The 15,817-nt window shown below is 43.0% G+C and overlaps 1 protein-coding gene across 2 annotated transcripts in view; it reads left to right on the forward strand.

Moving 5' to 3' along the window:
- minar1 (membrane integral NOTCH2 associated receptor 1) overlaps positions 1–15,817 on the forward strand; it is a 55,911-nt gene that overhangs the window by 15,940 nt on the left and 24,154 nt on the right. The window contains exon 3 of one of the 2 annotated variants that reach the window (XM_034874349.1): positions 12,591–14,159. In XM_034874349.1, the coding sequence (XP_034730240.1) occupies positions 12,591–14,123 (1,533 nt within the window). In that variant the 3' untranslated portion in view covers positions 14,124–14,159. Of the gene's footprint in view, positions 1–12,590; positions 14,160–15,817 lie in introns of those variants that run through there. The other variant, XM_034874421.1, reaches the window with a different exon arrangement.

Below are 15,817 nucleotides of genomic sequence, written 5' to 3' on the forward strand. Positions count from 1 at the left end.
ATTACAGCATTTGGGACCGGGAGCTGCTAGCCATTGAGTCTGGCATCTACTTAGCCCAGTCTATGGACCCCGACCATGGTACCGGCCCCACTAATCATCTCTACGTCCCTCCGTGTGTCCGCTCCCAGGTCCTCCAGTGGGCACACGCCTCCAAGTTCAGCTGTCACCCAGGTGCAGCCAGAACCCTGTTCCTACCCCACCAACGGTTCTTGCGGCCCACCACTGCCCACACCTCACTGCTTGTGAGGTGTGCGCCCGCATCAAGCCTTCCCATCGGCCACCCGCTGGTCAGTTCTGCCCCCTCCCAGTTGGCCCTGGTCCCACATCGCCCTGGACTTTGTTACAAAGACTGCTTGTTGTCTGCCCAACTCCCAAGGCAACACTGTCATACCCACCGGTGGTGAACCAGTAGGTGGACCGGTTCTCCAAATCAGTCCACATTATCCCTCTGCCCAAGCTGCCTAAGCACCCCCACCTACTGGTTCACCACTTCCACCTCCATTGGATTTCCCAGGACATTGTCTCCAACCGGGGAGCTCAGTTCACATCTCAAGTCTGGAAGTCTTTCTGCCAAACCCTTGGCGATACAGTCAGTTTATCCTCAGGTTACCACCCTCAGACCAACGGAAAGACCGAGCTTCCCAGTTTGTGGGGTCATACCCCGTCGAGGCTGTCCTGAACCCCACCGCCGTCAGACTCAAGCTCCCCCCAAGATCCACCAGGTCTTCCACGTTTCTTGGCTCAAGCCAGTCTCTACCAGTCTTCTCCTGCCCCAGTGGCAGTGTACCCCCACGGATTATTGATGGCCACTTGGCCTATACGGTACGCCGCCTCATAGATGTGTGACATAAAGGTCGGGGTTACCGGTACCTGATAGACTGGGCAGGCTATGGACCGGAGGAACGGTCATGTATTCCTGCCAGCCAAATCATTGTCAAGCCTCTCCTGGATGACTCTTACAGGGCCCATCCGGACAAGCCTGGCGGTCCGCCTGGAGGCTTCTGTTAAGGGGTACTGTGATGGTTGGGATACGGCTGGCCATAAGTTTTTGTTTAGTTTACTATTTTATATCTGAATTTTTAGTTAGTTTTCTGTTGGCCTGCCCTGTCCTCTGCTGTTTCTTTTTCCCTCTCCCTCCTTTCTTAGTATTATAAACATTATATTATTTAACATTACACAACAATTTCCATTTTGAAAGTGTAACAATTCAAACTTTAATTCAAAATTTTCACCATTAAATATTAGATTTCAACAAAAGCACCACAATTATAGAAAAAGTAAAATTACAATTCAGGATTTTAACTTGTAGGTGGCGCTACAGGTGGTTTCATGAAGGGTAACACTCACAAAGCTTCTATGCAAGTAACGCTTGCTCTGGGATTGGGAGGAGCTAAGGACCCAGGCTCTTGGTAGGCGGTGTCTGACGACCGGTTGGGGTTGAAATGAAGAGTGGCAATAACAGTCAAAAAAAATAGTAGTTTCTAGTCATCATGGCGTAGCAGGGCACTGTGCATCATTACAAGGCACAGCAAGACTTAACAGGGCACCGCAGATCGTGGCAGGATGTAGCATGGCATCGCAGAACGTGTAGTGGGACCATGGCGACAGCTGCAAACATGATTTTGGAGCCTCCCTGATCCAAGGAAACATGCTGGGAGAAAAAGAACATAAGGACTCCAGGGAATGACTCCCCAGAGCTAGGTTAGTAACTAGCATTCATGGATGCACACAAATGGAAAGATAGAAAGCTGGAGGAGAGAGGACCTCAGTGTGTCAAAGGAAGTCAAAGTAAGTCCCCCAGCTGTCTAAAACTATTACAGCATAACTAAGAGAGAGGGTAAAGAGAGGAGCCTGGTCGGGTTAGAACTCTCCCCAACCGAGTGGGCTGTGTGCCCTGCCTCCTTCTAGTTTTATTTTACACTATTGATTATATGACAGATAGATCTGACAACTATGACGAGAAGCAGGGGGGCCGGGTTAGGCGGACGCTGCGACTCCTCACTCCCTAACAATATTAAATTTTATTTATATAGTGCTAAATCACAACAGTTATTTCTTTGTGCTTTTCATAGATGAGCAGGTCTAGACCGTACTCTTTGATGTTAGGAATAGAGAGGTGCTCAGTGCATCATGGGAAGTCTCCCAGTAGTCTAGGCCTATATCTGCGTAACTAAGGGATGGTTCAGGACTCTCCTGAGCCAGCTCTAACTATAAGCTCTATCAAAGAGGAAAGTCTTAAGCCTACTAAATGTGGAGACGGTGTCTGCCTCCTGAACCCAAACTAGAACCTGGTTCCACTGGAGTGGAGCCTGATAGCTGAACGCTCTGGCTCCCATTATACTTTTAGAGACTCTAGGAACCACAAGTACCCCTGCATTCTGGGAGAATAGTGCTCTTGTAGGGTTGTAAGGTACAATGAGCTCTTTAAGATGGTGTCTTACCATGAAGAGCTTTATAAGTGAGAAGAAGGATTTTAAATAAAATTCTGGTTTTACAGGAAGCCAATGCAGAAAAGCGAAAACAGGAGAGATGTGATCTCTTTCCCTGGTTCCTGTCAAAACACGTGCTGCAGCATTTTGGATCAGCTGAAAACTCTTTATGGACTTTTTCGAGCAGCCAGATAATAAAGAATTGCAGTAAACCAGCCTAGAAGTAACAAATCCATGGACTAGTTTTTCTGCATCATTTTTAGACAGGATATTCCTGATTTTTGCAATATTACGTATGTGAAAAAAGGCAATCCTTGAAATTTGCTTTATGTGAGAATTAAACAACATGTCCTGATCAAAGATAACTCCAAGATTCCTCACAGTGGTGCTGGAGGGTGATGCCATCCAGAGTAGCAATCTCTTTAGATAATGCGCCACGTCAACTGATGAGTTTCATCTGGCTTGATCGATAGATATAATTGAGTATCATCTGAATAACAATGAAAGTTTATGGAATGTTTCCTGATAATATTGCCTAAAGAAAGCAGATATAAAGTGAACGGATCCTTGTGGGACTCCATGACTAACTTTGGCGTGCACAGGGGATTCATCGTTAACATGAACAAACTGAGATCGATCTGATAAATAAGACTTAAACCAGCTTAGAGCAGTCCCTTTAATGCCAATTAAATGTTCCAATCTCTGTAATAAGATATGATGGTCAATGGTATCAAATTCAGTACTAAGATCTAATAACACCAGTACAGAGATAAGTCCTTTGTCTGATGCAATTAGGTGGTCATTATTAATTTTCAAAAGTGCTGTCTCTGTGTCTCTAAATCCTGACTGAAAATCCTCAAATAAGCTGTTAGAAAGTCACACAGCTGTTTGGCGACTGCTTTCTCAAGAATCCTAGAGAGAAATGGAAGGTTGGATATAGGTCTAAAGTTGGCTAAAACATCTGGATCAAGGTTGGGCTTTTTCAGAAGAGGTTTAATTACAGCTACTTTAAAGTAGTGTGGTACATAGCCTGTTAATAAAGACAGATTGGTTATATGTAGTAAAGAAGTGTTGACTAAGGGTAAAACTTCTTTAAGTAACCTAGTCGGGATGGGAGGCCGGTTGATGGTTTATATGAAGAAATAATTGAATTAAATTGATAAGGATCAAGTGAAGCAAAGCCTTCTAAACATATACAGTGAGGAAAATAAGTATTTGAAGACCCTGCTATTTTGCAAGTTCTCCCACTTAGAAATCATGGAGGGGTCTGAAATTGTCATCGTAGGTGCATGTCCACTGTGAGAGACATAATCTATAAAAAAAAAAATCCAGAATCCCAATGTATGTTTTTTTAACTATATATTTGTATAATACAGCTGCAAATAGCTATTTGAACACCTGAGAAAATCAATTTTAACATTTGGTACAGTAGCCTTTGTTTGCAGTTCCAGCGGTTAAACGTTTCCTGTAGATTTCACCAGGTTTGCACACACTGCAGAAGGGATTTTGGCCCACTCCTCCACACAGATCTTCTCTACATCAATCAGGTTTCTGGACTGTCGCTGAGAAAAACGGAATTTGAGCTACTTCCAAAGATGCTCTATTGGGTTTAGGTCTAGAGACTAGCTAGGCCACGCCAGAATCTTGAAATGCTTCTTCCAGAAACACTCTTTAGTTCTCCTGGCTGTGTACTTCGGGTCATTGTCATGTTGGAAGACCCAGCCTCGACCCATCTTCAATGAAGGAGGTTGTTCCCCAAAATCTCGCAATAATACATGGCCCCGGTCATCCTCTCCGTATTACAGTGCAGTCGCCTTTCCCATGTGCAGAAAAACACCCCCAAAGCATAATGCTAAACCCCCCCCCCCCATGCTTCACAGTAGGAACGGTGTTCTTGGGATGGTCCTCATCATTCTTCTTCCTCCAGACACGGTTAGTGGAATTATGACCAAAAACTTCTATTTTGGTCTCATCTGACCACATGACTTTCTTCCATGACTCCTCTGGATCACACAAATGGTCACTGGCAAACTTAAGACGGGCCTTGCCATGTGCTGGTTTAAGCAGGGGAACCTTCCGTGCCATGCATGATTTCAAACCATGACGTCTTAGTGTATTACCAACAGTAACCTTGGAAACGGTGGTCCCAGCTCTTTTCAGGTCATTTACCAGCTCCTCCCGTGCAGCTCTGGCCTGATTTCTCAACTTTCTTAGGATCATTGAGACCCCACGAGGTGAGCTCTTACATGGAGCCCCAGTACGAGGGAGATTGACAGTCAGGTTTAGCTTCTTCCATTTTCTAATGATTGCTCCAACAGTGGACCTTTTTTCACCAAGCTGCTTAGCAATTTCTCCATAGCCCTTTCCAGCCTTGTGGAGGTGTACAATTTAGTCTCAAGTGTCTTTGGACAGCTCTTTGGTCTTGGCCATGTTAGTAGTTGGATTCTTACTGATTGTATGGGGTAGACAGGTTTCTTTATGCAGCTAACGACCTCAAACAGGTGCATCTAATTTAGGATAATAAATGGATTGGAGGTGGACATTGAGATTCTCAGGTCTTTGGTGGACATGAACCTACGATGACTATTTCAGACCCCTCCATGATTTCTGAGTGGGAGAACTTACAAAATAGCAGGGTGTTCAAATACTTATTTTCCCCACTGTATCTGGGTTTACAGCTGTTTCTAAGGTTCCTGAGTTTAAAGATAAGTCAGTGCCAGTTAAAGGCAGGTCTTGGTGAATTTTCGCTTCTAATAATTATAATTTTATCACTGAATAATCTCATAACAGCGTTAATACTAAGAGCTATGGCAATACTTGGCTCAGTAGAGCTATGAACTTCCGTCAGCCTGGCTACAGTGCTGAAAAGAAACCTGGGGTTGTTCCTATTTTCCTCTATTAATGACTAGTACGCTGCTCTGGCATTACGGAAGGCCTTCCTATAAGTTTAAGACTTTCTTGCCAGATTAAACGAGAATTTTCCAATTTGGTCGAATGCCAAATCTTCTCAAGTTTCCGCTATATTTGCTTTAATTTGCGATTTTCAGTGTTATACCATGGAGCAAACCGTCTTTGTTTTATTATCTTCTTTTTTAGAGGGGCAACAGAGTCGAGTGTCATTTGCAGCGACCCTGCTACACTATTAACAAAATGAACGATTTGGGAGGGACTGAAATTAGCATAGGAGTCCCCCGTTACTTTGTGACTTGGTAATGAATTAAATGTTATGGAATCACATCCTTAAATTTAGCTACAGCACTATCAGATAGACATCTTGTAAAGAAGGTGTTTCCTAATGTAGTTCAGCACTATAAACTCAAAAGTTATCAAACAGTGGTCAGATAAAAGGGATTCTGTGGGAACACTATTAAATGTTTAATTTCAACACCATATACCAGAACAAGATTGAGGGTGTGGTTAAAACGGTGAGTCGGTTTATGAACACTTTGAGAGAAGCCAATAGAATCTAGTAGAGAGATAAACGTAGTACTGAGGCTATCATTCTCATCGTCCACGTGAGTATTAAAATCCCCTACAATAAGAACTTTGTCTGTTTTTAGCACTAAATTTAATAAAAACTCCGCAAATTCAGATAAGAATTCAGAGTATGGACCAGGTGCTCGGTACACCATAACAAATAGAACTGGTTGCAGTGATTTCCAACTTGGGTGTGAAAGACTAAGAACAAGACTTTCAAATGAGTTTAGTTTAGGTTTAGAGCTGATTAGTAGACTAGAATCGAAGATGGCTGCAACTCCACCTGCTCGGCCTGTGCCTCGAGGATTGTGAGATAGTATGACTGGGGAGGGGATGGATTCATTTAGACTAACATATTCTTCATCACCCAGCCAGGTTTTCGTAAGACAAAATAAATCAATATTAGAATCTGATATTAATTAATTTACTAGTACACCTTTAGAAGAGAGAGATCTGATGTTTAAGAGTCCATATTTAATTCTCCTATTCTTTTGCATTATTGCACTTGTGGTTTTAATTGTTATGAGGTTTTCATGCACAGCTCCACTTCTGTTTACCTTTGATTTAAATAATTTCAATGGTCGGGGGGCAGACACCATCACTATGGGGTTTTGACTCCTGGAATAGAGGAGCAGAGAAGTGTGTAAGACTGCAACTCTGCCTCCTGGTCCCAACTCTATATTGTCAAGGATTAAGATTTCTGGAAATAAGAGCTGCTCCATCCCAAGTGGGATGAATGCCGTCTCTCCGGATCAGATCAGGGCTGTGTCTCAAATCGCGCACTTACGTTAGGCCATTTACAGAAGTACACTTTGTGCACTACGTACTGTCTTGCATAGTGCGTACTTTTCCACAGAGGAGTGTTGTCTCAGATCGCGCACTGCCATGTGCACTTACCGGAAATGACGATCACATTTCATCCCTTCTTCTTCTGTATAATTGGAAATTTCACCAAGGGGGGGAGATGACGCAGCCGTCATGCCCCCCCCCCCCCCCCCCCCCCCCCCCCCCCCCCCCCCCCCCCCCCCCCCCCCCCCCCGCCCTTTTAGCTGAAAACTGTACAAACTGTATTGTAATATTCCTTCTTGATACTGCACTCTTTTCAACTAATTAATTATACATATTCTTTGCAGTCCACTCTTTTATGTATATGCTTATGTTTCTGCTCTAAAAATAAGTAACGTTAACTTTCATTCATTCATAACGTTACTGTTCATTTTAATGCTCAACGGTTTCATGAGGACATCCGTGTAGCCCAGAGATAAGACTGTTGTGAAGCATTTCCCTTACAACTTACCTAATAGACAAAACATCATTACATATTTTATTTAAGTTGTATTTTTGTTCTAAATTGTCTTCATACATGACGATCCAATAGTGAAAGTAGAAGGAACAGAATTTACATTTAAATAGATCCCATTCCTCTATTCGTATATGCAACATAATATGCTTGCAACAGTCATGCAACGTGTAATACAAAAGATAACAAATTTAAATACTTTTAATATAATTTTATGTAAAAAATGTGCTTGTAGTTCTGCAGGCTCCCCCTGCTGCATATCGGAATATGTCGAATTTGTTAAGATCACACTTCTAACACTAAAATCTTCTAAAGTGGGACGATAGTTTAACACAAACAATATACTACAACACATGCAACGTTAGCTTAAAACTTATTTGCCAATATGGTTAAACTGCCGCTGTTAACTAGCTAATGTTGGCTTGCTAGCACGTCAAATTACGGTACTACTAAAGGTTATAATTCACGGTACGAAAATCAGTACCGACTGTAAAATTAACCAAATATACAAATACAGGTACATTATATGTTATACAGATAGCAAAAAGACTCTTCAAAAAAAGACGTTAAACTTTGTATTGCTCCGTTGGTCTCGCTATCGCGTCTTCGGCCACCATTATCAAAAGTTTTTCAACTCTTGTTAGCTCCGCCCCTTCCACTACGTAGCCAAGATGGCAACCGTTGAGTGTGGAAAGTGTTCATCGATCTACACTAAATTTTTTGTTAGTTTTGAGTGCACCATCCGGGTATTTAAGTATACTTAATTTGACCGCACTTCGACAATGGGAACGCACTATGTACTCAAATAGTTAGTATTTAGTACAGAAGTGCGCAATTTGAGACACAGCCCAGGTCTTCCCCAGAAAGACTGCCAGTGATCCACAAAGCCCACATCATAATCTGGACACCACCTCGATAGCCAACGGCGAAATAATGACATGCGGCCATACATGTCATCACTGCTTAGATTTGGCAGAGGTCCAGAGAAAACTACGGTGTCCAATAGTGACTTTGCGTATGTACACACTGATTCATCATTAATCTTGGTGACCTCCGTTTGGTGTAACCGTGAGTCATTAATGTCAACATAAATAACAATCCTACTGTATTTACGTTTATCCTTAGCCAGCAGTTTCAAAATAAGACTCAATGTTGCCCGCTCTGGCCCCCAGGATTCACTTAACTATGGCTGCTGGCTTTGCTAACTTTGTGTCGTTGAGTGGGGAAAATCTGTTAGAAACGTGAACAGGCTGGTGGTGGTCTGTGGACTTTGAAAACGTATGACTATTTTTACGAACAGTCACTCAAGCACCTTTTCCTGGCTGCTCAGGAGTTGCAGGGGGACGGCTACCAGAGGCCAACTCAGGCTCAGGCCAGCCCGCACCAACTACCAGTCGCTGAAGAATGAAAAAGATCTGAGTGCTTAGGCTAGGGTGACCAGTTGTCCCCGGTTTCCGGAAATGTCCCTGGTTTTCACTATGACTCAAAGACCCGAAATTGGAATGAAAAGAAAACACTGACCAAACGGAGCTGATAGTCGCTCAAGACAAGCTCAGAGATGTTTTAGAAAGCCGTATTTTACAATGCTAAAATCACTGATTATTTACATGGAGTTTGGTGGGTTTAGCCAACGCAATTTCGACTTTTATGTTTTAAAAAAGGATCTTAATCTTTAACAAAAAGGTTCGACCTCCTTAAAAATCCTTTCTATAATGTTGTCTGTTGGGGGAAACAGCTCTAGGTCAAGTGTCCCCGTTTTAAGTTTTACAAAAATAAAAACATGACGTGTTTTGGAAGTAAATCCGCTTCTTGAACTGGTATTTAGTGAGCAGCAACACGCTACCAACACACAAGCACCGGAAAACAGAAATGAGTCAGGTACGCTTACCGTAGCAGTAGTATCAGCATTCAATGGCATCAGCAACCAAGCTGGCATCGGCAACCCAAGCCGGCAACGCCAACCCAAGCCGGCATCGGCAACCTAGGACGGACAAAGCTGTAAATAGAAAACAAAAGCAGTGATCTGTCCCCCAAACCAGCATGCAAAATATTCTTTCGTTCATTTGCGCCTCATGCCGGCATAGGCAGCTCAGTCTCTGTCCTCTGCACGTCCATCACTCTCTGGTTTGGATCTGCCACCAAAAAGGACCGAAGCAGGCTACAACGGACAGGTAGGACAGCAGAAAAGATCATGGGTGCCAACCTGCCCTCGGTTCATGACTCATACACATCCAGAGTCAGGAAACGGGCAGGAACCATCACTGCAGACCATAGACTATATATATTGATACTAACGGTCTATGCTGCAGACCCATCTCACCCCGGACACAACCTGTTCCAGCTTCTCCCCTCTGGTAGGCGCTACAGAGCACTGTACGCCAAAACCAACAGATTCAGGAACAGTTTCTACCCACAAGCCGTCTCTCTGATGAACAGCTGACTTCTTACCGTCAGTGTCAGGCTCAATTCTGGTCAATAACCCAGCAACACGGTCTTTAGTGGAACCAGTCAACAGGTGCTGTACCTGTTGACTGGTTCCACTATTATTCCACTTATTTAGTATTATTCATCATTCCCATTCTCAAATCTCACTATTATTTATTATTTACTATTTACTCATCATTCCCATTCTCACATCTGTCTTATTTGTTATTCATTCATCGTTCTCTTTTTCTATTTCAGAACTGTCCATAATGTTCATACTGTTCATATTGTAATATAATAACATTATACTATTTATCCCAGTATCTTTGCACTATGTTCCACATTTTAATAATTTTATTGATCTCTTTATTGCACTCATGCCTCTCTATTGTTCTGTTTAGAGTATGTATATATTGTAGTATATATTAGTGTGTATATTTTTTGTTTTGTGTGTAAGCACAGTGTGAGCAACACTGCTCCAAAGAAAAATTCCTCGTATGTCCTCATACCTGGCGAATAAAGCTGATTCTGATTCTGATTCTAAACTAAGGCTGTGGATTAGCGAGGATGTTATTGACATTCGGACAAATATATATGAAGAATAAGCAAAGTGCGTCAAAAGAAGGAAGGAAAGGAAATCCCCCGGCAGTCTAGAACTATAACAGAATAACTAAGAGAGACAGGTTAGGGAGAGGAGCCCAGTCAGACTAGAACTCAGCCCTTTTGATGTTATTAATTATATGGTAGTTGAATCTGACGACATTGAAGAGAAGCAGGTGGGCTCGCTAGGTAGACGCTGCAACTCCTCACTCCCTAACTATAAGCTTTATCAAACATGAGGGTTTCCAGATTATTCTTAAATGTGATGACAGTTTCCGCTCCCCGAACCCAAACTGGGTGCAGGATCCACAGGAGAGGAGCCCGATAGCCAAATGCTCTGGCTTCCAACCTACTTCAGAGACCTCTAGGAAACACAAGCAGCTCTGAATTCTGGGATTTTAGTGTTCTTGTGGCCTAAGGCTCTTCTAGACTACTAGACTAAGAGCTCTACTAGATTTTTTGGTGCTAGACCAGCCAGGTTTGGAGGTCAGGAGAAGGATTTTCAATCCCAGATTTAACGGGAAGCCAATGCAGAGTTAATACAGGAGAAAAATGATATCTGTTATTTGGTCTTGTCAAAACCTGTGCTGCAGCATTCTGGATCAGCTAGAGAGTCTTTTGAGCAACCTAATAGTAAGGAATTACCATAGTCCAGCCTAGAAGCAACAAATGCATGACCAGTTTTCAGCAACATGTTGACACAGGATAGTCCCAATTTTGCAGTGTTATGGAGAAAAAGGCTGTTCTTTAGGTTGTTTTAGAAGGGCGTTGAAGAATACACCCTTATCAGAGTAGCTCCCTCCAGTTAACAGACACGGACACAAGGCGTTCTTGTTTACGGGCATTTTTGGTCGTATTATGTGTTCCTCAATGCCATCAAACATGCCGTGAGAACTAAATACAACAAAGAAATCAAAAAAATTACCCAATTAAGAATATTCCCACAGAGAACAGCACATGAATAAATAAGCACCACATTATATTGACTGTAAATAAACCGTCACATAGTTATGCTTTTACATTGATAACTACACTGATTCCAGCCCAGCTGACCCATCGCCTGTCTTCAGCCCAGCTGACCCGTTGCCTGTACTTAGCCCAGCTGTCATCTGACTTCAGCCCAGCTGTCTTCAGCCCAGCTGCCACTTTGCCAGCCTGTCCTTCAGGGTCTTCTCTGACCTGCCCGGCCTCCAGAAGGTTTTTGCCGAACTGCTCGGCCACTAGAAGGTCTCCGCCTTCGCTGGCTACCAGAAGGGTTCCACCTTCGCTGCTGCCGCAACAGTCTTGGAATTCCTGACTCCCACTGTCCTCAGTACCCTATCTTTGAGTTCACGGTCCTCAGTTCCTAGGCCCCTGCTGTCCAAGCATCAGTATTTTGGTTTTCCCTTAGCCCCCCTTGTGTTTGACTTTGCGCTGCCCTCCTCCGGAGCTCCTTGCTCACCCTGCGTAGAGTTTTGTTTTGGTTTTGGGACGTCTGGGTACGTCCCTTGTTGAAGTTGGGGTTTTGTTTCCAGTTTTCTAGTTTTTTTTGTTGTTTCTTTTTGTTGTGTTTCTTTGTTGGCCCTGTCTCTCCCTGTGTCTCCTGGGTTTCCGCCTTCCCCGCCAGCTGACTACACACACCTGTTTGTCATTCCACCATCTACTCTCCTGCCGCACACACCTGCCAGTCATCTACAATCAAGCCAAGTACTTCAACCCCAGATCCCCTCACAATCTTTGATTGATCAGTGTCTCAGCCACCCTGCCAATCCGTCCTCTCAAGTCAGCTGGCTTCACCACTAGGTTCTCTACTCACGGCTCCCTGTTTCTTCATGGCTCCGCTCCCGCTTCCAGCCTTCCCCTCTTTGACTACTTTGTTCCTTAGACTTTAGTGCCTCGTCCTCGGCTCCCCAGCCCTTGCCACCCTACTCTAGCCCTCAGGTTCCTCGTCACCCTACCCCAGCCTCGTGCCCTCGTCCTTGTTCTTGGAGTTTGCCTCCACACACTTCCCTTACTCTTTATTATTTAATAAACCTGATTATTGTTAAGCCTTGCATTTGGTGTGATAAGCAGGTGGCAGGTGATAAGCAGGTGGCACCTTATATGGCAGCATAGGCCATATTGTATGAATGTGTGTGAATGATGTATGTAATATGTAAAAGCACTTGGAGTATTCATTACAAATAGAAACTACAGTAACTGATAGAACTACAACCTTCTCTTGGCCAAGAAAGTGTTCAAACCCTCAAATCGAAGCTTGCGGCTCTATTTGGGATTTCCTGTTTTATGATTCCTTAGAAGCTATTAGTGCATTGTCTCTGTCTATTTGCAGTGTTTGCGTGTTTTGATGATGAACAGTCCTTGTCTGGGTTACTTTGTAGGTGATGACCACTGAGGAAAAACAGGGCAAGAAGGCTGCAGGCGGCGTCCACCGGAGGGAACTGCAAAAGCCTGCTACATTCTTTAACCACAGTTTTGAATTACCCTACAGTAACCCCTACTTTGAGCCGACATTTAACTCCTCTTTTAAAGACAGACAAAGGGTGACGCACGAAAGCTTGGACAACTTACAGGCATCCACATACTTTGGTCCAACCACAGTATCTAAGTGCGTAAGCAGCAGGAAGTACAGTAACAAAGCTAGGAAGCAGCCAGCGTGGCCTCTGAAGAGCCTTAGTCTAAACACAGAAGATGGGCCTCCATACTTTGAGAGGTCATTTCTGAACAGCAAACCACTTAAAGAAAACAACTACCGCAATGTCAACATCATAAGCACTGACAACAAGCAGCATTTTCAGAGCTCAAAGGAAAAGGTAGTAGCGTCTCCATGTGGCTTTGCAAATAAAACTAACAGAATAAAAAACAAGGATATAGCACTTATAGTAAGTGGGTCTGTGGGTTTGGAGAAAAGAGACACTGCAAAAAGCTTTAAGCACAAAAATATGAACAGTCTTTCCTTTCAGGAAGTGGACAGCTCCTCTAGTGTTGGGACTCAAACGGAGCAGCCTGAGTGGAAAAAGGTAAAGGAATACCCAACTAAGTACAGTGATAGAGAAGGTCCCGCCTTCAAACACTGTGATGAGGACTCTGAGGTTGTTAGTGACAACATAAGTGACATTTTTCGTTTTCTTGATGATTTGAGCATTTGTGACTCTCTGGGCCTTGTCCAATCGTCATGCCACAACAGTAATGGGTCTCTCTCTCAGGTCACTCTAAAATCTGAAGGGGACAGCTCCCCTGAACGCAACAAGGTCAAACTAGCCAAGTCCAAGCTGGATCGCCTCTTCCATTCACTGGAAAACACAGACGATGAACTCAAATTGAGTGTGTGCAAGCTAGTTATGAGGATTGGTGAGATCGAAAGAAAGCTAGAGTCTCTGTCAGGGGTTCACAGTGAGCTATCCCAGGTGCTTTCCAAACTCAATTTGCTGGACGAGAAGATCCAGGAGCCTGAGGCCAATGGGAGATATGGAAAGACGTTGTCTGGATCTGTATCCACTGCCACCCCTGACAAGCCGCAGCCCGAACTTCATCCACATCTCAACACCACCTTCTCTCGTGCTTTCCAGTCCAACACCACCAGTCACAATGTCAAAATGGACAATGGCACTTCAGGGGAGTGGTGCTGCTCCGGTGGGAGTACCAGTGATAGCCTCAGGGTAAAAGCTCTAAAGAAAACCATGTTCACCAGTAGGTTGTCCCGCTCACTCAACGAGGAGAAAAGTGCCTTTGAGTCAAATGTCGCCAACATCACCAATTCTCCACGGGGCTGGAGGACAGTCTCCTACTCTTGCCACCCTGGAGAGGAGGACAAGGACAGTGACGGCAAGGACAGACACTGGAAGGCTAAAGAGGTAAGTACACTTTTAAAGTCAATTTTAAGTAGTATGTATGACAGTTTTTCACATATGTAGAAAATAAAGTATGTATTTAGTAAATGGAATAATTAAAAAAACAGATGCAGTACTGTGTGGAAACACAAAGACAAGGTGAATAAAACTCAATGGGAAATGAGAGCATACAGCATGGAGAGCATTGTTGTTTTGTTCACAGGGGGCGGCTGTGGCTCAGTGGTAGAGCGGTTGCCTGCCAATCAAAAGGTTGTTGGTTCAATCCCTGGCATACACAGTGGCACAAACCGTGGCACAAACACACTATGTATGTTGCGCATATGGCGGCAGCTGAAGCCCTAACGTTAGCGAGTGTGCAATTGAGAAAGAGGAAAAAAGAGTAAGTGTTGAGTTTAGTTAGCTGTAAATGTTGATCTTTTTAGCTCCTACCCTAAATTATTCTCCAAAGGTCTTTAGCAAATGAAGCAAAAGCTTTACTCTTTGCATTTGAAGATAAATTGTGCTTACATTCGTGATGGTGATTATAGGAGATACTAGTGGGAGTTAGTGAAGTGGGGGAGTAATCATCTAATCTCGTGTTGATGGACAGTAAGAGTGAGGCATATACAGTAGATACAATCTTTTATCTAAATACAGAATTTTGTTATATTATTGCTATATGCATTGTATATTGTGACATAAATATGAAAAAAATGTTTTATTCAAACTTTTTGTTATTAAATGCCATTAAACTGTCCTGCACATTGATTTGTATAATTGTATTAAATCTTTGACTGCTTCAAAATGTGTATAAACACACAGTAAATAGTATTATGTGGCCCAACACTATGGACACTGACCCCTGTATAGTATCCAAACCACATAGTATATTGTTAGAGACTCACCTTTCTTCATATAGTTGATTGTCACTGATTTCTGTACATGATATATTGGTGAATAGCTACAGAGATAGATTCTTTGTGAATAGAATCTGTTCTGGTCACATCATTGCTGTGTGAATATTTATTTTCAATATCTGTTAAGATTTGAAAAACCTTGTTGGCCAGCCATAAGTAAGCAAAAATCATTAATCAAAAATAAATGCCAAACATTCCATCTTTTTATTCTTTTCAATGTGAGTATGCTCTGCTTTTCTGTCTTTAAAAAATTGTAAACCAAATATTTTGGGGTTTTGGATGGTCAGACAAAGACATTTGAACACAACATGATTTAAACAATATTTGCCATTTATTTATAAAATAAATAATCATATTAATCAACAAAACTGTAATTATTAACATTACTGCAGTGCAGACTCTGCACATCCCCGCTTTTATTTATATGGAATGCCCAAAACTATATGGCAATTTCTTAAAAAACGTTTTGAACGGTCAGAACGCCGTTTTGTTACGTTGTCTAATGTCAAAATGCCATAAAACGCGCAGTGGAATGCTCATTTAATACCACTTTATATAGGGATCAGTACTAATGTCATAACAAAAAGCAACACATGGTAGCTACATTGGCGCTGTTGCCTTGGAAATAGAGCTCAACAATTGACAATCGGAGTGTATGACACATGATTAAGGGGGTCCAAGCCTCCCCTCGCCAGTCGTCCCAGCGACCGGGGAGAGCTCGAAAGCGAAACCCAAAGCGAACTACAGAAGCTTTGCTTGGTCATGAAATGCGCACACAATTACGTAGCAAAAGTCTTCATACAACATGTTGTCGTGGCCATCTGGAGATGCTACACACCAGGTTTCGTGCAGATCTGTCTT

The sequence above is a fragment of the Etheostoma cragini genome, chromosome 1 (assembly GCF_013103735.1).
Source record: "Etheostoma cragini isolate CJK2018 chromosome 1, CSU_Ecrag_1.0, whole genome shotgun sequence".
NCBI classification, from domain to species: domain Eukaryota; kingdom Metazoa; phylum Chordata; class Actinopteri; order Perciformes; family Percidae; genus Etheostoma; species Etheostoma cragini.